The sequence below is a fragment of the Desmodus rotundus genome, chromosome 4 (genome assembly GCF_022682495.2).
Source record: "Desmodus rotundus isolate HL8 chromosome 4, HLdesRot8A.1, whole genome shotgun sequence".
NCBI lineage: Eukaryota > Metazoa > Chordata > Mammalia > Chiroptera > Phyllostomidae > Desmodus > Desmodus rotundus.
Genome location: NC_071390.1, coordinates 132,072,843 through 132,098,409, shown reverse-complemented (window position 1 = coordinate 132,098,409; position 25,567 = coordinate 132,072,843). Strand labels below are relative to the sequence as shown.

The 25,567-nt window shown below is 41.4% G+C and overlaps 1 protein-coding gene across 3 annotated transcripts in view; it reads right to left on the bottom strand.

Moving 5' to 3' along the window:
- The window catches only part of FRAS1 (Fraser extracellular matrix complex subunit 1), a 423,027-nt gene that overhangs the window by 37,926 nt on the left and 359,534 nt on the right, over positions 1-25,567 (bottom strand). For 2 of the 3 annotated variants that reach the window (XM_024577139.4, XM_045184911.3), the window contains exons 51-61: positions 24,457-24,570; positions 21,907-22,057; positions 20,624-20,783; positions 18,282-18,450; positions 15,950-16,196; positions 14,141-14,485; positions 12,424-12,584; positions 11,712-11,859; positions 6,233-6,438; positions 3,014-3,170; positions 1,086-1,286 (exon numbers count right to left, since the gene is read on the bottom strand). In XM_024577139.4, coding sequence (XP_024432907.2) covers positions 1,086-1,286; positions 3,014-3,170; positions 6,233-6,438; positions 11,712-11,859; positions 12,424-12,584; positions 14,141-14,485; positions 15,950-16,196; positions 18,282-18,450; positions 20,624-20,783; positions 21,907-22,057; positions 24,457-24,570 — 2,059 coding nt within the window. Of the gene's footprint in view, positions 1-1,085; positions 1,287-3,013; positions 3,171-6,232; positions 6,439-11,711; positions 11,860-12,423; positions 12,585-14,140; positions 14,486-15,949; positions 16,197-18,281; positions 18,451-20,623; positions 20,784-21,906; positions 22,058-24,456; positions 24,571-25,567 lie in introns of those variants that run through there. The other variant, XM_053922841.1, reaches the window with a different exon arrangement.

The window sequence follows — 25,567 nt, the reverse complement described above, 5'->3', positions numbered from 1 at the left end:
GTGGAGGAAGGTATTCCCTTCCTCCACATCTTCCCAGCAAACACCAGCCAGACACACAAAGGACAGAGCCGAAAGCTCTTTAAAGCTCCAGGGCGGTAAGAGAGACATACAGAGACCCCAAGACTCACTTTTGAGGGAGTCATTTTCTCCCTCCACTTGCCAAAGCATCTCTGAAAAGCCCTTATAACACTGTTGCCCACTTCTGGCTGCCTTACAAATGATACCATCATCTACAGTAGCCTTTTCACCTTACGCTGCTCTAGAAAGTTCTGTGAAAACACCTATCATACAAATCAACCCCTTCCCTGTCTTACTACTCCCATCAAACTAATACTTCAGACACTTAAACAGCTAGTTTTGATTTCAATCCCATCTTTCTTTGTTCTCTGACTTGTTTCCATAGCTGTCTCTGGATAAACCTTTGTTTGAAACTCCATAACAGGGTACCCTATTTCCTAGTAGATGTCAAACCACTTTAGTACTGAGACTGTGCCTTCTGGATTTTAGTAACTTCAGCCTAAATGGTCGCATAGTGGTGTGTACCAATGTTTGATGAATGATGGCAGTCATGTACATTTTTTAAAAAATCGAGTATTCCTATTGTTAAATCAAATCATAGGCTAACAACAACAAAAATCCTTTAACATTTTTAAAACTTATTGATTTGACAGAGAGAGAGTGTGTGAGAAAAAGTGAGAGAGAGAGAAACATTGATTTTATTGTTCCACTCACTTATGCATTCATTGGTTGAGTCTTGTTTGTGCCCTGACCGGGAATCGAACCCGTGACCTTGGAGTATCAGGACAACACTCTAAATAACTGAGCTACCTGGCCAGGGCTAACAACCCTTTTAAATGAAGCAAAATGCCAAGATGTCCAAAGTCAGTGGACTGTTTGTTTGTGTATGTCATTTTTACTAATTAAAAATTTTGAAGACTTCCACAATCTCAAATGTGTGCTTAAAAATACTTTATGCTATTGGGCTGTTTTCCTCTTTCATTTTTATGCCCATTGCTTTCTTCAAATACGAGTTATCTGGTTCTCTATTGACTAAAATGCACAGATGGGGATTGGCATTCAGTTACCGGGACTGAACTTCAGGACGCGGCTCTTCGGGTAATAATCCACACCAGACTGGGCAGACCCATCCCGCGTGCTACAGCGGATCTTGGATGTCCTGTTCTGATCCCCTCTGCGGATCACCTTGATATTCAGAGTGGCCGTGGCATCTGGCCCTGAGGGTTCCCGGACTTGGTACGCAGCTTCTTCAAACTCAATGGTGGGGGCTGCGCAAACACAGTCAGGGAAACAAGAGCAAGTCAGCAAAGCACAGAAGATTCTGACCCCCACAAAAAAACCACTTGCTATGACAAGAGGGAGTTTTCCACAGTTAATGACACAAAGGCAAAGTGGCTTACACTTATGAACTTCAATCAGTATTTACCCCTATGCAATGCTTGGGAAAAAAATTTATTTGTGATTTTGTAGAAGTTATTTCTCATAATTTCTTATTAAAAACAATACAGTGAGAAAAACATTTTTAAGGACTTTGGAAGGCATGATGCCCAAATTTCCATCTAGCACAACTCACAGAGTGTTTTAAAAATGCACAATATTTACCAAGGGGCTGATAGTAAGCCACTGAAAAATATCTATCAACTGATTGCACGAACCAACTCCTTTTCATTTATGATGCATGAGTTTCTAGGGTTAATAATTTATCTCATTTATACACGACTTGCGTTGGCCAAATCCATCTCTCATCTCCGGTCCTTCAGTTCTTCCTGCCCGTGCTCTCACCGCCCCCACCCTTAGCTTTTCCTCATGTCTCACAGGTCAGTTAGTTAAGAACGGGTCGTTTCGGTGACTGCAACAATAATTCAGGAACGTAAGACTTCCGAACACAGTCTGGGTCAACGTGCTATTGTCATTGCTAGGTTATGGGTAATAATATGATGATGATTTTACTAAAAAATTCAAATTATGCCTTTTCCCCCCATACTTTCTATGGGGAAGGGCAAAATTATAGTGGTAGAGAGACTAAGATAAAAAAAATCCAGAGCAATTACAAATTTTAAATATATAAAAATATTCAGAAATTTCTAGAATCTCTATTGTTCATTTCCCCCTCGGAAAGTCAATTCTTTCTAAATGTAGAAGATAAGCCTCATTTGAGACTGCATAGTTTCTGTAGAAAGAATGCTCTTTGAAACTGAGGTGTGTCTCTGTGATACAATGTGAATTCGTTACCTCTCTGAGCTGCAGTCATTGGGTTTTCTGTGGGGCTGGGAGAGGTTCGCTGCAGGATTTGAACCCGAGTCTCCTTGGGTAACGGAGTAAATCACATCAAGGCTGACTGTTTAAATTTTACCCAATGTCCAAATTAGTCCCTGATATTATGTATGTATAGCATGATTTCGATATACAGTAAATACTCAATAACATTGTTATCACTATTTGTAATATTAGTATCCATTCACTCATTAAAAGATCTACTTAAATAAAACAATTATGTCCCAGTTTGGAACAGATTTTGTTTTCCCTGGTGCTTGGGTCACTCTTTACTCCCACCTGACAAAAGGATTTTTGTTTTTAGGTTAGTAGGCCAAGTCAATGAAAGAAAAGAAAACTGAGAAACCAGACACTTTTCTAGGAAGGTGCACTATTTAAATCAGTTCATTGGATTCAACTGATCCTGATTTTATTTCCAATTCTGCTCCTGAACTGCAGGGACTTAAATAGTTTTATTCTCTCTCTTAGTATCTCTGTCTTCGCTTTTAACCATACTCATTCTTAATGTCTTGGCAGTGTGGTAGGGAATAATGAGATTAAAAATACCTATAAACTTATTGGAGCTGTATGGAGGATGATGATTTGCTGCCAACATTTTAACTAAATACTGCAAGATTGTTATCAGTAGATACTTTTATAGAACTTTCACTTTTCAAAACACTTATAATTACATTATTAGTAATTGTAATGTACAGCGAGTGTACATTAGAGTAACTGTTACCATCTTCATCATTGGATATGGTGATGGTGGCCACGTTGTTCTTTCCAACTCTGGCTCCGCTCCAGTGGTTTCCAAGAGGATGGCCGAGGTGGACCCTGAACTGCTCCTCGGGCTCAAACATGGAGTCATCACGGATAAAGACACTACAGTTCTTCATCTAGAGTCAATGGCACAAGGAGGATTCAAATTTGCAGTGAGATGGTAATAACTTGCATTCTTTTCCTAGAAAATGATTTCTCTTTTTACAGCATCAAAGAGTCAACACAAATTCAAAAGGATCCAAACTATTTAATGTATAAAATAGAATGTTTATATCTAAGAGTTCTTGCCCGTGTGGGACCTACCTACATGTGGAGCCTTGTAGGAGAACATTCCAAACCATTCTGAATTATTGGTAATGAATTATGAAACCGAAGGTCAATAAAGAACCCACTAATCAGGATGGGTGGGACATTTGCCTGCTTTCCCGCATTTTGCCTGGGCTGACCAATACATTTGCACATGTCACGCTAGGTAGATTTCTGATGTGGGGGTTTAGCTTGTGGATTAGACATCCTGGAAAGCTGAATAATGTTCTTTTTCCATTGTAAAAATTGAATAGTCTTATAAAGAACTTAGAAAGGCTTCCCGTTAGGCTTAGGTCACCTTTAAATGCTGCAGAATTCCCAAAGGTGCTGTCAAATGTTATCTGTCACATCTGAAAACTGCCGAATAATGAAAGTCTCGGAACTTAACCTAAATCCTTATTTGATAGAAAGAAATTGTATTTCTCAAGCTGAATATTCTCTACTGAGGATTGTATCCTTGAGAAATGCAAAATAAGGTCACAACATTTTAGATAACGGAGCAGCCTCCATGGTAGAATCATGTGATAAGTGGGCTTATTTTCAGTCGAACCATTGGAAATCCACTATAGCTCTGTCTTGCACAGGCTATGTGGGTGCAGGGCACTCTCATCCTCATACTGCCCGTTTGTGCTAAGTGGTAGGAGCGCATCCCTGTGAACATGTATACGTGGCTTGCTAACCTGTTTTAAATCTCTGAAGAATGTTCCTTTTTGTTCTACCACATCTTTCTTATAATAAGAATTTCTTTATACAAAGTATGAATGTAGTGGCAACTCCTCAGGATATCTCTGAAAGAAGACATTCTAGTAAGCGATAAGTTCCAGACATATTGCTTAGCAAGCCAAGAAGATGAAGATTCCAAAGCGTGCTTATGATTGATGACAGACAGACGGTCATGTGGGTAACACTCAGACTATTAGGCTGTGTTTCTTCAAAACTTCGTTAAATGACATACTGTCTCTTGGATAGGTAGAGAATCCTTTTTTGAACTTAAAACAAATACAGACATGTAGACTCAAAGATAAAGACTGCATCTGTAGGATTTGGGTGTAGTTTTAAACACACGTTTCAACCTGCCACCAGTAAAATTCTCATAAAATCCATAACTGAGACAGGGCTTTGATGGGTCATAAATGTGTGAAAGACCGAGAGTCTCCAAGAAGAAAGCTATCTCTTTTTTATGGTTATTAAAGGGAGCAGAAGGGGAATCGGGAGTGAACTGGGATGGGTAAGGCCTTCTTATGCTAAACTTCAAAAGGACTAATAACAACCCCCAAATCTGATGCATGGGATTATATCAAAATCAAAGACTTCTGTCCAACTAAGAACACCATGGTCAAAGGTAATAGATAAGTGAGAGAAAGGGCATATATGCTTCTAAAGTCTAAAATGTCTAACTGGTAAGAAATTAATATTTATAATATACAAGAAAGCACAGCAGATTGGTAAAAAAAAGACGGCACTATGATAAAATAAAGAACAAAAAATAAAATAATACATTTCAATAAAAACGAGCTCAATAAGTTAACAAGTGTATAAAATATCATTAATTAGAAAAATGCGATTTAAAACGAGATGTAACTTTTACACATTCAATTAGCAAAAAGACAAGAGATGAGTAAGACTAAGTGTTGAAGAGGATGTTGGGTTATAGCAATACTAGAATGTACTGCTAGTGACGCTGTGGAAAGTATTCTGACACTATTTGTTTTTCAAAATTAAGCACACGCGTGCCCCATGGTACAGCAATTCGGCTGTTGGGTATGTACCAAATTGTAAGAAATTCCCACTCATGTCTGTGAGTGGACATGTATGAGGCTGTGCACGGCAGTATTAGGAGAGGTGGCAGAGTGTTAGGAGGTGACTGGAGGCAATCACTGTGGTTTCTCACCGTCTGCTGCTGAGCGTGGGTGGGTAAACATGTAGATGCACGTCACAGAGCAGTAAGCAACAGTCTGGAGCAACAGACGCGATGCACACATAAATGATATGGACAAGTAAACATATTGCTGAGTAAACACAGTAGAAGTTTGAAAAAGATATAACCCGATGGCAATTTTATGAAATAAAAACCATGCATATAAAACAACCAGCATTTTTTAAGAACAAATACAAATTAAGAGATACACATTATACGCAACAGGCTCAAGAGCTCTGAGGTAGGGACAGGGATGTGGCTGGAGAAGAGGGGTGAAACAAAATGAATACACAAACAAAATTTATAGAAAGGCCTTGAACTAACCAATGAGGACTTGTGTCTTGAACCAAAGGATACAATGGACTCAGCTCTCTGCAACTGAGATCCAAAAATGGAAAAATGTGATTCTCACTCAGTATGTATTTTTGACATGCACTGAGTCGCAGGCTTTGAGTCTGATGCAACCATACTTGGTGACTGGAGATTTTCAGGAGTTCCCATGCGCTACGCATCACTATTAAAGTACGTTATCAAGAGGATATTCTACTGACTTGGGTCTGCTCAATGTCGGCCTATTTGGTCCTCTAAGGATGTATGCTGCCCTGGGACAGGAGCCCAGGTATTAGAGAATTGCCTGTCCCTCCTTTAGGTAACACTGGTGGAGTGTCTTCATCTCTAGTGTTGTTTCCAATGAATAGGAGCCTTATTCAATTCTATTAAATTCCAAAAATATTACACATCATCTAAATTTCCCAACTCAATCAATGACATATACATTTGGTTTTAAGTGGAAGACCAAGAAGATAGGCACATGGAATGTATATTACTAAAAATATTATGAATTAATAAGAAACTTCCTAGGATGTTCATACTTTGTCTAAATTACTTCACTATGGGCAAATGGAGGCATCAAAGAAGAGAACCTCATCTTTCAGCAACCACAAATCCACTTACTTTCTCCCCTTTCAGAAACGTAATCCGTGAAGAGTCTGCATTTCTTCTCTCCTCAAAGTCCTCCATGACCTGAGCAGAGTGGCTCTGCGTATAGCACCTCACCGACGACTCATAGCTCAGGTCTCCACTCCGAACGATAGGCACGTGCAGAACACCCTCCTTCTCCTTCACGAGGAGCAAATCCTTGGCAAACTGCATGCTGGGCACTGGGGTGGGGGGCAGAAGGGAAGATGGAGGCACCTTAGAAGGAGACACAGGGAGGGAGCCACAGCCCTTATCAGCCCACAGCAGCCATGTGGCAGGAGGGCTCCAGGAAGGGCCACCCTAGGCTGGCAAATCACAGGTAGTTAGCAGATTTCAAGGCATGTTTGCAGCTCTCAGGACAAGGGAACTGTTTCCACTGTGACTGTCATTCCAATAAAATGGAATAAATCAATTTCGCACCTGCTTCTGCCCAGCTTCAGCGTATGGGCACCATCTCAAATGCAGACAGGTAACACCAGTAAAGAAATGGGCCACATGTAAGACAAGCTTTGATAGAGACTTGAGTACTCAAAAATGCTCACCCCTTCTAAGGCTACAGAAAGGGCGACAGGGCGCAAGCCTGCTGGTATGTGCCACGCACGTTGGTCCTGGGGCTGGGGAGACAGCAGGGGAGGGTTGGGGCATGGGTGTAGAGGAAAGAGCAGGCCCTGTGTAAAGGAGGTTGACTTCCAGCTCCAGTCTTTTGTTGGCAGATTTTCCTATTTTCAAACAAAGCAAGATCTCTTGTCTGGATTTTAATGTCCTATCTCCTAAATTTAAAAATAGCAACCAATTAAAATGGGAAAGGGAAATTGCATATAGGTCAGAACTATTTGGGCCAAACACAACATACCCATGTGCTGAAATGTCCAGTGGGCCCCCCGGTCTGTGACTTCTGCTGGATGGCCACCTGTTCTCTTATAACTCCCAAGGCCTCATTTGACTTTAGGGAGGAACTGTAGCCAAATACTGATTTTAAAAAAAGGCTTGGGAGTAAACAGGTCTGAATTTCCATCCCAGCCATGCTACTTATAAGCTGTATGATACAGGGCAATCTACTTAGATTTTCTGAGCCTTGGGTTTTCTCAATGCATAATAAATTGGAAATAATATCTAACTCAAAGAATTATCAGGGGTATGTGTGCATGATCCTCAATGCAGTGTCTGGCACACAGCAGACACTCAAATTTTGGGAGGAATTATTATCATGTGGTTTATATGGCCCCCTATTCCAGGCTTCTCAATGTGAAGGTCATTTGTTTCTCCTTGCTCCCTACAACGCCTAGCCTACGGTAATGCTCTACATTCAGGCATGTCTCCTTCCGAGACCAGCATTTTGTTGACGGCTGGTTATTCATTTCTAAATGAACAACACTAAGAGGCAGTCCCTCCAGGCATATGTCAAATTAGTCTCTGGGGCTGCAGGAAGCTGACCCTTCAGCTGCAGACACCCACTTCCTGGCTGTGTCCTGGATATGCCCTGTCACACCGGAAAGGAGGGAACAGAAAGGGTAAGCAACCAAGCACTCTGCCAGGTGATACATGTAGAAAGCTCTGTTTGCCCCACTCGCCCACTGCTCAGAACTAGTGGCATTAGCAAAATAAAACAAACCCATGATCTGAGCTAAGCCTAATAGTTATCATTTATTACTAAGAAAAACCCAGAAGAAACCTCTTAAGACAATACCATTTAAAGGAAAATTAACACCTTTAGCGTGAGGCCCTGGACAATTACCATTTAGGGCTCTGCTGTCCAGTAAAATGGTCTGTGCTGTTAGGAAAGTGAGTGGCAGTGACACGACCTAGCACAGAAAGACAAGAAGAAAGCTTGTTGCCGAGTAAAAAGCAACACAAGGAAGAAAGCTCTTCTGTTCATGGCAGATTATCTAATGCTTGGGATTGATTTTTCTTGCTGGCCTGACATATCTAATGCTTGGGATTGATTTTTCTTGCTGGCCTGACAGGCATCGAGTCAGATGAAAGGTAAAAGCTAGAGTGGCTCTCTTTTCATTTTGCTGATTATTTCCTTCGCTGTGCAAAAACTTTTTAATTTGATGTAATCCCATTTGTTTATGGTTTGTTTTTTTTTTTACCCTTGCCCAGGGAGACGTATCAGAAAAAACACTGCCACAAGAAATGTCCAAGACTTTACTGCCTACGTTTTCTTTTAGGATATTTATGGTATCGAGTCTTATATTTAAGTCTTTAATCCATTTTGACTTTATTCTTGAGTGTGGGGTAAGAAGGTGGTCTAATTTCATTTTTTTCATGTATTAGTCCAATTTTCCCAGCACCGCTTAATGAACAGATTATCTTTCCCCCTCTGTATGTTCTTGCCTCCTTTGTTGAATATTAATTGACCATAAAGATGTAGGTTTATGTCTGGGCTGTTTATTCTGTTCCATTCATCTATATGTCTGTTTTTATGCCAGTACCACGCAGTTTTCATTACTATGCACTTAGAGTATAGTTGGTAGCAGGTAGCATGATACCTCCAACTTCGTTCTTCCTTCTCAAGACTGCTGTGGTTATTCAGGGTCTTTTGTGGTTCTTATACATTTTTGGAATATTTGTTCTAGTTCTGTGAAATACACTATTGTTATCTTGGTAGGAATTGCACTGACTCTATAGATTGTTTGGGGCACTATGGACATTTTAATAATGTTCAGTTTTCCCGTCCATGAACACAGTGTATACTTCTACTTATTTGTATCTCCTTCAACTACTTTCTTCAGTGTCCTATAATTTTCTGCTATAGGTCTTTTACATCCTTGGCGAAATTTACTCCCAGGTGGGATTTTTTTTTTATGTAATTGTCAATGAGATTGTTTTCTTAAATTTTCTTTCTCTTGGTTCATTACTTTACTGAATTCATTGATCAGTTCAGCACTTTTTGGTGGAATCCTTAGGGTTCTGTATATACAACATCAGGTCAACTGCAAGTAATAACGGTTTTAGTTTTTCCTTTCTTCTTGCCTGATTGCTGTGGCTAGGACTTCCAGTGCTATGCTGATAAAGAGTGGTGAAAGCGGGCATCCCTGTCTCTTGGTTCTGATTTTAAAACAAATGCTTTTAGTTTTTGCCCATTGAGTATGATGTTGGCTGTGGGTTTGTCATATATAGCCTTAGTTATGTTGAGGTATGTTCCCTATTCCCACTGAATGGGAGAACACATTAGCCAATGATACATCTGATAAGGAGTTAATAACCAAAATTTATACAGAACTTATAAAACTCAACACCAAAAAACCCCAAATAGTCCAGTTTAAGAAACTGGGCAATGACCTGAATAGACACTTCTCCAAAGAGGACATGAGGATAGCCAATAGATGTACGAAAAGATGCTTACCGTCACCAGTCATCACAAAATGCAAGTTAAAACCACAATGAGATATCACCACATACATGTCAAAGGACTATCATTAATAAATCAACAAATGACAAGTGTTGTGAGGAGGCAAAGAAAATGCACTTTAATGTACATTTGGTTGGGAATGCAGGTTGGTGCGGCCACTATGGAAAACAGAATGGAGTTTACTCAAAAATTAAAAGTGGAAATGCTTTACGACCCAGTGATTCCACTTCTGGGAATATATCCAAAGGAACCCAAAACACTGATTCAAAAGACAATATGCACTATAAGTTCATAGCAGCCGTATTTACAGTAGTCAAGATTTAGAAGCAATCCAAGTGCCCATTAGTGGATGAGTGGTTAAAAAAGTGTTAGTACATTTACACAATGGAATTTTACTCAGCCAGGAAAAGGAAGGAAATCTTACATTTTGCAACAGCATGGACGGACCTGAGGAGTATTATGCTAAGTGAAATAAGCCAGTCGGTGAAAGACAAATACCACATGATTTCACTTATATGTGGAACATAATGAACAAAACAAACAAACAAACAAAACAGAAGCAGACACACAGATATAGAGAACAGACCAATAGTTGTTAGAGGAGGAGGGGTTGGGGGGCTGGGTGCAAAAAGTGAAGGGATTAAAGAAAAACAAACAAACGCATAGACAAAATAACAGTACAGTGATTACAAGAGGGAAAGGGGGAGGTAGAAGAGGGTGAAGGGGGGACACGTGTGACGGAAGGAGACTTGACTGTAGATGATGAACACACAACACAACACACAGATGATGTGTTGTAGAATTGTACAACTGAAATCTACACAATTTTATTAACCAATGTCACCCCAATACATTCAATAAAATTTTTTTAAAGCTGCAGTGGTATTGTTTGGGTTTTGTGTTGTCAAAGACACTTCTTTCCTTTTTAACAATGTATTAACCCTTACTCCTATCTGCAAATTGAGAAATAGGAGTAAAAGGAAGACTTAATTTCCATAGTTTTCATAGTATATGTTTTTTTATCATTTGAGTTTACTATATAAATGAATCAATTATTTAAAATAAATAAAAATATTGAAGATCACTCTGCTGGGCTGCCTGTTCCTTTTTTGGTGACTTTTCCTTCACTGCAAGAGTTTAATTGTGGATTCTGTCAGCAACCGCTGGGGATGCTGATTAGGTGCCTCTGCGTGAGGTGGAAGGTTTGCCTTTGTCTTCTCCACCCAGCTCCAGAATCTGACAATTCTGAATTTCATCAGTTCTTCCTAAGAAGCAACTTTACTGTTCATCCTCACATTACTTAGGTTAGGTCTTCAGTGGCGATTGACATTTTGTTCATGTACATAGTGTCATTTCATGCCTGTACATAGTCTACAGGATGGCTGGTAGTAGTTCCCTAAAACAAAAATCACACCATTCCTCTGCTTATAAGCATCTGTTGCTCCCCTCTGCTTGAGAATTCCTTAGGCTAAAACATCAGACCTCTTTACAACTTGACTCCAACCTGTCTTTACATTTCATTTCCTTCTATTCACCTCTGACCAGGCTCAAAGCAAAAGTAAGCATCTCACTGCTTTCTAAATATGTGTCTTTCAAAATTGTATACCTTATATATACTGCATCACTTTATTTGACAAAGCTTTATTTTATTATCCATTAGGTAAACCACTATCACATCTGAAGACTCAGCTTAAATACCAACTCCTTTGTGAAACCTTTTAGGATTCCTCCACCCAATGTTACCGTTCAGTTCCGTCTGCTCCAGCAGTGCTGGGTGTACTGCACTGTTGGGTCATTTGTCATGATATGTTCTACTTTGAACTTTCAGGACATAGCCCAGCCAAGGCTTATATATTTTTTGTGTATGTAGCAGAGTGCCAGAAACATGAACAATGATTTCTTTCCCATATGTCTGTGTAAAAGCGTGTGCATGCATGCGACACAGAGACACATACACATGGACACACACACACTCACACACACATCCTCACACACATCTCTTGAGTGAGATGTGAATGAGTTCCCATGTCATACACATGGAAGTTAAGAAAAAAATAGAGCTACATTCTGAGCCACCAGCTGGTGTCCCCAATTTCTTACCATCCTGAAATGTATCATTAATTGCAATGACAGCCTGGAAGGGTTTGGTCAGTTCGGCCCCTTGCGCTGAGCTGAGGAAAACCACAAATGTCTCCAGCCCTTCAATGACCGGATACTGAGTGTCATCCAAGATCGTTAAGGTGCAATCCTAGAAAAAAGTCGGAATGTTAACTAGATTTAGTGTGGTGGTCATTTTGCAATATATACAAATATTGAATCATTATGTTGTACACCTGAAATTAATATGTTATATGTTGATTATACCTCAGTTTAAAAAATTTTAAATTAAAACAAAAAGAAAAATTCAAGCAAACCTTACTGAAATACAAACACATAACACCCATTTGTTTGGGGGAAATTAGGGCAAAGGCAACAACTTACCTTTCTTTGGTGGTCTTAAATTTTTTTTTTAATTCAAGAAATTATACTCTTTGTTATACATGCTTGGATGTTTTGTTTCTAGATATTTACATCAAACTAGTATGGTTTCTAAGCTAAATCTCTGGTGCTGGATATCAGATGCTGAAAATGTCACTGGGAGAGTTTGGAGACAATCCCTCTAGAGTTGTTCCCTTGTTCGTATGTTTGTGTTTTTGAAGAAAGGGAAGAAAGTTCTATTGCAAGGGGAGTTTAGCATCTTCCAGAGAGTTTGGACAGCGGACTGGACACAGCATTACCAGACTCACCCTGCCTTTCACCGCTGGATGCTCACCTGCTCAGTGACACCTGGCCTGAATTCAACCTTCCTAGAGCTGGGAACGTAGTCAACTCCCGGAGTGGCAGAAGCTGGATCTGACGGGCGCGTAGCACACCAGACAGACGTGAAGGTAGAAAGGTCAGTCCCATGGCGGATAACTGGAATCTTCACTGTGCCTGAAGTAAGATCATAGAGATTTCCACCGGTCAACCCTGAGCCAGGACATCAGTGGGGCTTTCACAACAACATTTCCTTCACAGCAGCAGCAGTTTAATCCTGCTGGCTCGTCCAATCCAACTTCAGGGATGCTCCTGCGCTAGCCACTCCCAGGAGGGCTGAGAGGCTTCTGCAGCCTTCTACTGACATGAAGATGAAGAGCAGACCTGGAGGAGGGCCTCCTGGAGGCTGCTGGGGAGATAGCCCTGAGGGGAAAGTGGTTTTGTGGCTTCACAAAGGAGACAGTTCACAGAAGAACAACGAACTTAAGGAGGGAAGATCCATTGAAAAACATCACAAGCCTATTCAGGGAGAAGAAACTCAGACTGGTGCCTCAGGGATGAGTTAGAAAATAGTCAATTAAGAAGAACCAGCTAGGGGAATCTATGGGGCCTGAAGCTGAATGTTCCTAATTAAATGTTCCTAACTGGTTTGATTTCCCCATTTTATCTGAGTGGCGCACACATCATTACTTAAACCATATGTGCTTATTGCTTATCTTAGGAATGAAGCTCATCTTCTGGTCCACTGTGAAATCATACTCATAGGGTCCTAATGATATACATGTATATTTTTAGCTGTTTTCACAATCAAGGTCAGAGAAAAGCTATATGAAAACCCATCAATCACATTTTTCTAGTCAGAATGTTGTGGGGTGACCCGGAGCCATGCCTGGGCATTTGGTGCATAGGGAAGGAAACATGGCATAGTAAAAAGGTCTGGTTTCTAACCCCAGCTCTGGCTGATTAACTGCTTGATCTTTGATGATTTATTTAACCTCTCTGAGTCTCCATTTTCTCTCCTCTATAGTGTTGTCTTCTCTACACTATAATGCATTTCATGCACAGAATGCATGAAATGCACATTGTATGGTACCTGGCATTCTGTAAGTACTCAAAAATATCAGTTCCCACCACGCCAAAGTATCACCTTCAAAGAGGTGAAAGCCCTTGTCAAGTGGCTCTGATCAGTAGATACTCCTCCCAGCTGCTGCCCCTGCTAGTAGGATGTCTGCCAGCAGCATGAGGAAGACCCTGGTGGACCCAGGACAGGAAAGAAATCTGGGTGGAAGAAATCTGCTCCCTGACTGCTTTGGGCTGTTATAGGAATGAGACAGTTCCATTTGTGAAGACACTAACAATTCAGAATTAGCAGCTAGAAGTATATTCAATAATACACCTCCATTCTCAAGAGATCACATTCCCCCCCTGTACAAGTCAAAATGCCTAGCACTATACTTTCCCTCTGGACCATAGAGGTCAGTCAATGAAGCCAAAAGCCAGATCCCTCCCTGCCATCAGTAACCAGAGCAAGAATAGTGAATGAAACTCCCTATTCTTTACATCCTTCCATTCTTGGTTGCAATGCCTAGCATTATATAATGACTCGACCAACAATGGTGTCAGTGAGGAATGGCATTCTCAATGTCTTAAGGACATTCTCAAACCTAAGAGGAAATCATTTAAGAAAGGGATCAAGAGATGGGTGATGGAACCCCTGAGTTGCTCTTCATTACCTGCATCCTCACTGACAGTGAAAGCCGTGTTGGCCAGGGACACAGTGGAGGCATCGTTGGGACCACTGATGAGCACCTTGGCCGATGACACCCTTCCAATGCGGGCATTGTCAGAAGCACCTTCCAGGGCAATTTCAAACTCTTCTTCCTCTTCATACTCGCTGTCATCAATGAGCATGACATCACAGGTGGACATGGTGACACCAGGCCTGAATATCACACGACTGTCAGCAGACCTCCCTCTCGATTTAAAGTCAGAACCCGATTCTAGAGCATAGAGGCTGCTTCCCATAGCTGACTTAGGGATGGTGTAGCAAATCACTGAGACACTGCTGCTGGAGTCCCCTGAAAGACAAAATGGCAAGGAACCAAAGCATCTGAATGAGTGCTTTTCAAGTTTTAAAATCTCTGATAAATTAGTGACCTTGGTTCCCTCTGACATATTCCCTCGCTACTTGTGTTCACACTCTGACATGAAACCTTCCTGCACGGCAGTCTCTTTTGAGCTTATGGGATAAGCCACTTGAGATGTAATATATCCCAGACACTTCCCCAAACAACTTAAAATGAATTTCCTATTCTGTGAATTTTGCACTCTGTTAATTCACAAGACTCATTGCCCACCATCTAAGACCACTGCGGGTGGAAAGATAAGAGATATATTTGGTACTTTGAGAAGCAAAGTAATCGTGTCCCCAAGGTAGTGCTATGAGCACAGTTTACTGCTTTTCTGAATAAACTTCTGTACTTTAATGGCCAGGGAAAAACAAGGTTGTCTTTAAAAAAGGAAGGCAAAACAAAACCCACCTCTCTGTACACATGACTTTACTTATTAGTGCTGCCACTGCCCTGGGTGACACCCTGTTCTGGGCTCAGCTTGCTGGTCCAGAGCAGTCAATGGGGCCTTGCTTGTTTCCCAGGGGGCTCCACCAAGGGTTTGCATTATCTACCATGTCCATTACACTAACACTCCGTCAGCAGATTCAGTGAAAAACCTGACATCATCACTTACCAGCATTGTGTGGCTCCGAATGAAGGTTTAGTTTCCTGTGTTTTAAAGTCTCAATATTGCACAATCATAAATCCATAAGACATTTGATTTGATTTCCTGCTCCTCAAGAACTGACCTTTAGTTTCCACACAGTGTATTTCCCATCTGAGCTCTATATGTGACATTCACGCAAGGAAATCTTTAAACACATTTCCTGTTTTTCAAGAACTAAGATGGGAAATCAGTTCTTACAAATTGTAACTTCCATCCTTGACCAGGGCTATAAATATTTTATGGATTGTGTGATTGATTAAGAATCCCAAGTACATGAATATTTGCAAGACCAAGTATAAAGTCTTCTAGTCCCATTAAAGAATAATGGACCCTGGCTGGTGTGGCTCAGTGGATTGAGCACTGGCCTGCGAACCAAAGGGTCACCAGTTCAATTCCCAATTAGGGCACATGCCTGGGTTGCAGGCTGGGTCCCCAGTGAGGGGCGTGTGAGAGGCAACTACACATTGATGTTTCTCTCCCTCTTTCTCTTTCCCTTCCCCTCTCTCTAAAAGTAAATAAATAAGATCTTTAGAAAAAAAAAAGAATAATGGGTGTGCTAACAGCCTCAACTAACAAGAGAAGCCTTCTGATAGTACTCACTAGGTAGGATCATTATTAGAGTTATGCTATGGATTTAAATGAGTTAACACATGTAAAGTACTTAGACATATGTGTAATATGGTACATGAGCACTTGGTACCTAAAAGGGACTCAATAAACCATAGCTATTCTATAGCTCCTTGTCATCTTTGGCGCCAACAGACCTTTTCTTTCAATAGGTGCAAATAGAAAACCAGCACTCTCGTTGACCCGGTAGGTCTTCTTATCAAACTCTAATGTGGGTTCGTCCTCAGTGTCATTGATAATGACCTTCGCCTGGGTGAACTCCCCTAGTAGGGCATATGCTGGCATGCTGAGCTCCACGGTGAAACTTTCGACATTCTCAAACACGTCATCATCATTGATGACAATGGTGCAGGATTTAGTGTCCTCTCGCTCATCAAACTGCACCTGTCACAAAGGAAACAATGAGTTAAGCTGTGCCTCAGGTTCTGCTGTGTGCCCCTGCCACCCCGAACATCATGGGAAAAGAGGGCCCAAGTCCAGTGAGCACTGAATGCAGTAGCTGGTTATTCTAGCCCCAACTTTCTGCCATATCACCTGGAATGCTTGGCTGCCTCTTCCCATTCTTCATCTGCAGCTGGGACTGATTCACTGCATAGGGACATGGAAAGTGAAGACATCCCCTACCATTTGATGATTGTAGTAAAACATGTAGGTAACTAGTCATATCCTGTTTTGTTAACTCACTTGGGAGAGCAAGAGTCATTTGATTACTTAGTCCTCCTTCTATTTGCAGAAAATTTAACTGGAAAGACCTTTAACCTTGGAGTATGAAGTTTTAGGCTAAAGTCCTGGCTTTGTTAGTTCTAAGATGGGACTTTAAAGGCTTTAAAACTTTACAAACATCAGCTGATACCTCATCAGCTAAATAACAATAATAATACTCCTGTTTCACATACTTATTGGGAAGACTAAAGGAGACAATGTATAATGAAAGCACTAAGTTTATTTTAAAGCACTGAACAAATGCAAGATATTAACCTATTTCCATCATCATATTATTATACAATGAAAACGGACAGAATCTGAATTTACTGCATAATGAAGTTTGAATTCAAGAAAAGTTACACTGAATAAGTCAGACAAAATTTTAACTTTATATTTGACTAGATTCTTTGACAATAAGATAGGCCAGATCTATAATGTGAATATATTAGCCTGGTACAAAAGAGACAGAAATGGTTTTATGTGCATATAATAAACAACACAAGTGAAACGTGTAAAAATAGTCATAAACCTCTAGAAAACACATAATTTTCATCAACAGGAATTACAATCTAATCAGCTAATCAAATTTTTACTAAGCTCCATGTTTCAAAACACTCCCAGCTAAATGAAACACTCCACAGATCACTATTTAGGATCTAGAACACACGTCCTTTTATCTTTCTTTGAAAAACAGGAGTGCATGCCTCTTTTTATCATTTTGTTAAAAGACTCTTTAGCCTATCTCTTTCCTAATTCCTCATTTAAATTTGACATAAGAGGCCTTCGCTGAGCCCAGCTGAAATGCCTCAGAGAGAGACCACTCCTCTTTATGATTTCTGTTGTTCATGTTGCCACAAGATAATGAAATTACTTTGAAAAACACACTTAATGAAGACCTAACAAGTGCTAGGCACTGTGCCACACATAAAAGATGACACACACAGGCATTCTGCCATCCAGGATTGGCCGTTCCAGCCCCCTCCTTTCTCTTTCGCTTTCATTCTGTCCCTCTTCTCTCTCTCACTCACACCTTGGCACACATTACCCCTGCTGCTCCATGGAGACTTTCAGATTTTTCTCTCTGCCCCAGAGGCCCTCTCTGTACTCCCTACCAGTGTATGTAGCTGTCCACTGATTGTTTCTAAGGCAACTCACACCCTCATCAAACCTGCTCTTTGTATGGTGCCCCTTCCTAGCAACGGCGTCACCACCCATTTTTCCCTTCTGCCCCACTACCTAGTGCACTGCTACACCCTATCAGTTGCTGGCACACTCATCTGTAAAACCCATCCACTTCTCTCCTTATAATTGCACTTCTTCACTTTATAATTGTAGCTTAAGCTCCCATCATCTCTCTCCTAGCCCATCCAAGACTTCCCAACTGGTCTCCCCACACTCTCTCTTCTTTCCCTTCAAGTAAAGAAGGTGGAGAAAAATGGTTAGGACACCAAAGGTCGAATGTAGAATATGATGCCTTGGAGACTGTGTTGTTGGCAGGTTTTTTGATCATGAATCAAAATGTAAAGACTGAGAAGCTGGACACCACTTCAGCTTTGGCAGTATTGTGTCAATGGAAATTAGGCAGACTGTGAAGCACAAAGTATTATGGGAAAGGAACACAGGACAATTACTTGAGAAAAGATGCCAGTGAAAAGGGAGGTGGGATAAAAAGAAGTGGGAAGGTGCCACAGTAGCCTACAACCACATCACAGCTCTTGCAGGCAGTTCAGGGCTCAGGGGCATCTCCCCCCACCGCCCACCTACCTGGCCAGCATACTCCACGTAGTCCTGCTGCCCAGGCTGGGAGCTCAGCCTGGAGCTGGAGCTGGCGGTCCCTTGCTCTGTGCGACACAGGACGATGGCGTACTGGTTCAGGTTCCCAGTCCTCTGCACTGTGACGCTGACAGAACCCGCCTTCTCACTGACATTGTAGCTAGAAACACATAAAAAGGTGTTCTCTGAAATCCTGCTCCTGGGCTGGAAAGAGTCTGCATGTTTAATGTGAGTCTCTTCTGGGTGGTTGATGCTGTCAGGCATTTCAGAGAAGAGGACGTTTGATTCCTATAAGAAGCTGGGTTGTAAATTGAGGAAACGTGTTCACTGGGGCAGCCACAGTACCAAGTGACCAAGGAAGCTGTGGATGCAGAATGGTACCTGCCTCATTTTCAGAGAAAGTGGAAAGTCATTTAGAAGATGGCAGCACAGAGGAGCTATGAACTTCATAGTTCAGAACATGGAGAAATGACAAAAAGACTCTTCCTAGTGTGGTAGAGTAACCAGAATAGGCCAGCAGGTTCCTAGGGAAAACGCTGCTTGGGAAGCAGTGACTTAGCTCAGCCAGGCCTGGATCAGCTCTCCAGGATCTGAGCTGTGTGCAGAGGAGTTGGGGCAATGCCGGAGGTAAGAAGTGAGAAGTGGGCCTAGGTAACAAAGGTGACTAGACAAATGGAGCTTTGTGACAGCGGGGGAGGTGGCAGGGTGCTAAGGACTAAATGTTTGTGTCCCCCTCAAAGTCATATGTTCAAATTCTAACCCCCAAAGTGATTACATTAGGAGGTGGGCCTTGTGGAAGGTGATTATGTCATAAGGGTAGAGCCTTTATAAGTGGGATTAGTGTCCGTATAAAAGAGACCCTAAAGGGGTCTCTCATCCTTCTTCCATATAAGATAACAGTGAAAAGACAACAACCTATGAACCAGAAAGTGAGCTGTCACCAGAGACCTAATCTGCCGGCCCCTCATCTTGGACTTCCCAGCCCCTAGAACTGCGGGAAATAAATGCCTGTTGTTTATACGCCACACACTCTATGGCATTCCGTTATAGCAGCCGGAATGGACCAAGACACAGAGCTAACTTAGTTTGCTGCTAGGATTTATATTGCTTTTACAAAATGGGAGGCAAACTATGCATGTGCTATTTATTCATAATAAGTATATAGTGAGTGGTGGGTCAGATGGGCTTTGCTTTTCATCACTGAGGACGGGCATTGGACCTGGGCTACTGTCTTGTTGCAGTGAGGGTGGCAGGCACAGCGCCTCAATGGGTTAGTCATTGCTAGCTCTGGGGGCCCTCTATACTGTTTAGTCCATTAGACACTAGAGGGTTTCCAACAGACGTGATCAGTTTTATTCAGTTAATTTTGAAGGAGATGAGACAAGAGGTAAATAACAGAGGTATTTACCTCTTTATTTAATAAAAGAGATAAAAAACATTACACATATAAAAGTTGATCCTAATTTTCCACTAATTCTCCAAGTGTGTGTGAGTAAGAATAGAATAGCCTACAGCTGGGGCCCATGAAATCAGCTTTGTGTTTTCCCTTTCTCCCCCCACCCCCGCCGTCCCCAAGTTCCAGTGAGACTGAAAGGTAGATTTAAAGAATTCTTCCTCCCACAAAGATTATAATCCTAGTTACAATTTAATCTGTAAAACCAGCACTGTGCTTGCCCCCCTTTGTCAGTCGGTGCCTCTCTGGTTGCCTCTCAACTCCCCAACAGACTAGGAAAGGGTCTTAAAGAGCTGTCTGCATTAAGCTATGAATATGTCCCTAAAGATACATGATCCTATGAATGCCAAAAAAGCTAGGGGGAGAATATGAGCGTGAGAACAGAGAGATTGTGGATGGAAGGCAAAGATGTTGTTCTTGTGGGCCAGTGATTATTTTCAGGACTTAAAGGTACATTTTCCCTATTGGTTCTACTGGATTAGCTTCTTAAACTAGAAGACAAAAGCAAAAATACTGTAGGAGGGGCAGTAAAGCACAATGGTGAAGATCACTGGGCTTAAATCCTGGCTTTGCTGCTGATTAGCTGTGTGACTTTGGACACGTTACTTCGCCTCTTTCTGTCTCTATTGCTTTGCTGTTGCAGGGGCAGCAATAGTATTCATCTCACACTGCAAGTATCAAACGAGGTGATGTAGGTCAAGTACCTAGTTCAGTGCCTGGTACATAGAGTATTCAAGAAATACTTGGTACAATCATTATTTTTGTTATTGTCATCAGTACCACCACCATCAGAACTACAGCGGACCCACAGGATGCTTCCTCCTGACTCCTCTGTTTGCCTGATTCATTTCTCAAGAAGAACACAAAATTACACTTGTACCTGGTATGTTTAAAGCTGATGAGGGACCACTGGATGTGGAAGACATTGTCGCTGACCACATTGGGTTTGCTGTCTTTCACCAGAAACTGAAAACTATCCATCATCTCGTGGATCTTCTCCTCATGCAGCACGTAACGAATCAACCCCAAGTTCACATCCTCTGTGAGAAAAAAGACACAGAGAGTTAACCCAGGGTTGTAAAAACAGCCTCATAGGTGCCCCCACTGACATGCTCACTTTATTCTTCTCATGGATCATAGAGAGAACGTGTGGTCTCAAGAACAATGTTTCTGCCAGATGTAAAAATAAGGTCCTGTAGCTCTGTGTGACAAAAGACTGTCTTTATGTACAGGAAATATCCTATGCTGTTGTAAAATGAGAATTCCAGGGTTTTGGCAAAAAAAACCCAAAACAAACCAAAACAAAAAAAAACCACTTTAATAAATGTCTATGGGATGTTAGAGGCAAGTCTGAGAGCTGATGGAGAAAAGTCTTTGACCACTTCCTCTGTGTATATATGCTCATATCCACACTATTCCCTTCCCAGTAAGGTTCTTGGGAAGACAAGAGAAGCTAAGTTTGGATTAAAACAGCACCCACACAAGGCACAGATAACATGGCCTCGGAGAGCACACGAGACTGAAGACAGAGAGGAAAAGGAAATATGGCACGTGACTTGTAACACGCAGTTTCTCAGTAACTGTCCCCAATCGGGACCCTCCTCAGAAGACGGCTAGAAGACTACAGAAAGCTTCTGAGAATCTAAAGTGCAACATGGTTTGTTTGATATGATTCAACACAGGAAAACATTTCTATTGAGGAATCTACCCATGTTGACTGAAAAAGTCAACACAGACTTTAAAAAAAATCCATAACCCTTAGTGAACGTGAACTTTAAAAAAAAATCCATAACCCTTCAAGAACAAAAAATAAACCACACAGGATCACAGACCTTTCATAAATCCTAGTGGCTGTTTTTAAAGGAAACGAAGCAGTATCATATGATCCCTTCCAGAAAATCTGGCCCCAAACTACAGCAATTTGGGAGCTGAGGAAGCACGGTAAAGATGATTTTGTTTTTGGCGGGGGGCATAATTCAGAATTACAGGAAAAGTACCAGAGAAGTAAAATTCCAAAGTTGGATGGTTTGACACTAAAAGATCTATTTGTTTGCAAATAGGTAACGCGGGGGTGAGAAGCTAGCAGTGGATGTAAAATCGGAGAGGCAGGGAGAGTACTGGTAGAATAGGGTCCTCCCATTTCCCGGGTCTCGGAGTCCCTACCCTGCGTGAAAGTCACAGCCACTCTGCCAGGCTGCAGCTTGTGCTCCACATGGCCATGCTGGGGGCCCCTCGTGATCTCATAGACAAGCTGCAGGTCCTCCGTGTCAGGGTCCATGGTCAGCAGTTCCTTCTTGGTGATCAGGTTGGTTGCCTGGAATAGAAACACATTAAATTTAATTCCTGAGGTGGGAATAGAGTGAGAACAAGACCCTGTGACTCAGATTTAATTCAGTTCAACAATGATTTACTGAGTGCATTTACTGAATGGAAAACCCTGTCAGTACTGAAGAGGCTATGAGGATAAAAACCACCCAGCCTCTGACCTTGACATGTTCACACTTTATTGGGAAAGAAAGGTTGATAAGCAAGGTAGTTGCGAGGTAAGAGCTATATTGGGAAACACAAAAAGAATGCTATACACTTTTTGGGAGCAGGAGAGATTAATTCCATCTGAACTGCGGAAGGAAGGATCTGAAATGGTAGAATTTGAGTTTGGCCTTTCAAAAAGGTTGGAACTTTTAAAGAATGATACCATACAGGAAAGATGGGCACTTTATACCTTACAGGGGTCAACTGCAATGCTGGCAATTGAGTAAGATATACATGATGCCCTAACTTTGCCCAAATATACTGCCTGTATTTTAACTCAATTAACAAATATTTAATGAGAGCAAAGGTTTGAAAGAAAAAAGGGGTGGTCAGTAGTATTAAATGTTACTAGCTCTAGTAAAGTAAGGACATATAACTGACCTGTAAACTTGGCAAAATAGAGGTCAGTGTGACTTTGACAGAGTCCGTCCCTGCAGAGGGGTAGGGGCGGGAAGTAGAAAACTGATTGTGGAATGCTGTTCTGAATATGGGGAAAAAAATAAAATAGGGCAAAAGGTATGTACTAGTTTTGTTTCATATGTTTTAAAAATTCCAATTAGGTCCCTAGAAAGCTATAGAAAACAGCCACATATACAGGTATACCTTCTTTTATCGTGCTTCCCAGATGTGTCTTTTAAAAATTAAAGACAAGACCTTCCGCCAGCAGGTCTCTGGTGGAAGATGATGACTCTCTTTCCTGTGATACTTGCGTGATTGCGGTGGCCTGGAACTGAACCCACCCGACCTCTGAGGCGCACCTGAACAACGTAATCAGCTCCATGGACATGAGAAAACCCACATCTTACAGGGAATACCACACGCGGAAGAAAGGAACCAGCTCCTAAACTGAACTGAAGAACTCCGTGTGTTAGGATGGGAACAGGGATTTACTGCTAGACATGTCACCAGGGGAGAATTATGGCATATCTTATAATGACCAAATTGAGATTTAGGAGAAGGAGAAAGAAATTTCTAACTTATCCCCCTGAGGACACCTACAAAAATACCTCCTTCCCATCAATGGCATATTCCAGGTGTTTCCCCAAATCCATCCTTCTCTTCTTCTAGTTAACAAAATTTTAGCTGAGCACCTGAGTGTCCAGCTAGAGACTCTATTTCCCAGCCTCCCACGGGACAGATGGGTCCCTGTGACCAATTTCACCAAAATAATATGAGTGCAAGGGGTGTGTTTAATTTCTGTATCACTTGTTTGAAATATATTCCTTGCTCTCTACTTTTCTGTTTTCCTCTTCCCATGGACTGGAATTCTGATGAATAGCTAAAGCGATTTGGTTGCGATCAATGGCAACAAGCCAATGATGGCAGAACAACAAGACAGAAGGAATCTGCATCTCTGAATCACCATGTAGAACTCTAGAATTCAACCCTATCTGTGAGGGAAAGAAAACATTGGGCTAGCCAAAAAGTTTGCTTGTTTTTTTCTGTAAGATGGCTCTAGTAGCGCTTAGTTGTCTTTAACTTAATTTGGAACAGTTTTGTTAGATTGTATTATGACAATTGCCATATCAGCATGCATTTAAAAAAAGTTATCAAATTGGTGAATTTTTGTGTAGCCATTTTGATATTGAAGATGGAAGAAAATATGCAACATTTTCAGCATTTTATGCTTAATTATTTCAAGGTAAGTAAAAAGGCAACTGAAAATGCCAAAAAAGATTGCAGTGTATGGAGAAGATGCTGTGACTTATCAAACATGTCGAAAGTGATTTGCAAAGTTTCTTGCTCTAGATTTTTCGCTGGATGATGCTCCATGGTCAGGTGGACCAGTTGAAGTTGATAGCAATCGAGACATTAATTGAGAACAATCAACATTATGCCACGTGGGAAATAGCTGACGTACTCAAAATATCCAAATCAATAGAGTTATTGGTGAAAATGAAAAATGTGTCTTATATTTTATGGAAAAAATTACACAGACTTCTTGGCCAACCCAACAATTGCTATTTTGTTTAAGCTACTATATTTTGGGATTCATTTTATAAGAACATGTTAAACTATATATAGTCCTAATCAAACTCATGAGGGTTTCCAGCCTTAAGAATATCAGCTCACTTAAGAATGAACATGACTTGAACTGGAGTTCTATTCACAAATTATCTCCATGACCAAGGCCATTGCCTTAGTTGGTTAGTGTGAAGGTGGCAGATGGACAGGCCTTACCTTGCCATCCATATACTCCAGCCACTGGAGCCCCAGGTTGGTAACAATTCTAGGGGTGCCATCATCTACTGGGAGGATGTCTACTTGGAACTGCTGAGGTGCTGCTGTCATAATCTGTGGGGGAAACCAAAAACAAAAACAAAAAAATGAAAAATCCCTCATCACTCACAGACATCTGAAATGTGTCAGGTTCAGAAGCCCTGAAATCAGCTGATGCTTCAGAATGGGCAACTGAGCCGGTTTCCATCACTCAACACCACTTGGCATGAGGCTTAAGGGAGAATACTGATTGATAAGGGGAACAATATGAGAAGAAAGGCAAGAAACAAGTGGCACTCTCGCTGGAATTTCAGCTGCCAAGGAGGTTGACTTTTACACACCTATGCATTCTTCAGTGAGTTCAATTACCCTGAGGTGAAACGATAAACAAAACACTTTCCTTTCAATAACTCCTGTTAAAATTTTCCTGAGAGGCAGACCAAAACTGTCATTAAAATGTTAATGTCAAAGTCTCCGGGTAGAACTCTGCCAGACGTAAAAAGATGTTTCATGGAAGAAATTTTCTTTTTATTTTTCCTTTCCTTTTTTTTTTTTTGAGAGAGCAAACTATCCAGATGGGAAAACGGGGTAGAAGAAATTAAAAGTAAAAGCATTTGTGGAAACAGTGAAGGGAAATTTTGGTTTATAACTTCATTCTCACATAGACAGATACTTACACATCCGCACAGCATATCCACGGTGAGTGCGACCCAGCGCCTCACCGTTTCTGCCGGGGATAAGGCTGCCTGCCACACAGGGCTGCAGACGCTGGCTTTTCAATCTGCTACAACTCCATCTTCTAAGTAATTTACATTTTTTAAATAACACGGTCCCTCTGGAGACCTGCTGTGACCTTTTATGTTTATCAGAGAGGTAGCACTCCTGCTGATTTATCCTGAATTCTTTTCTCTTCTGAAAGTCACACTAACTGGGGAGCAGCTACAGCTTGGGAGAGAGAAGAAAATGAAAGCAGCGAGCTGCCAGGTGGTGCTGCTGTGCAGACACGGAAGGGGAGGGAAATCCGGAGAGCTACCCCATCCATACTTCCCCCAGCTGGGGATGACCTTCTCAC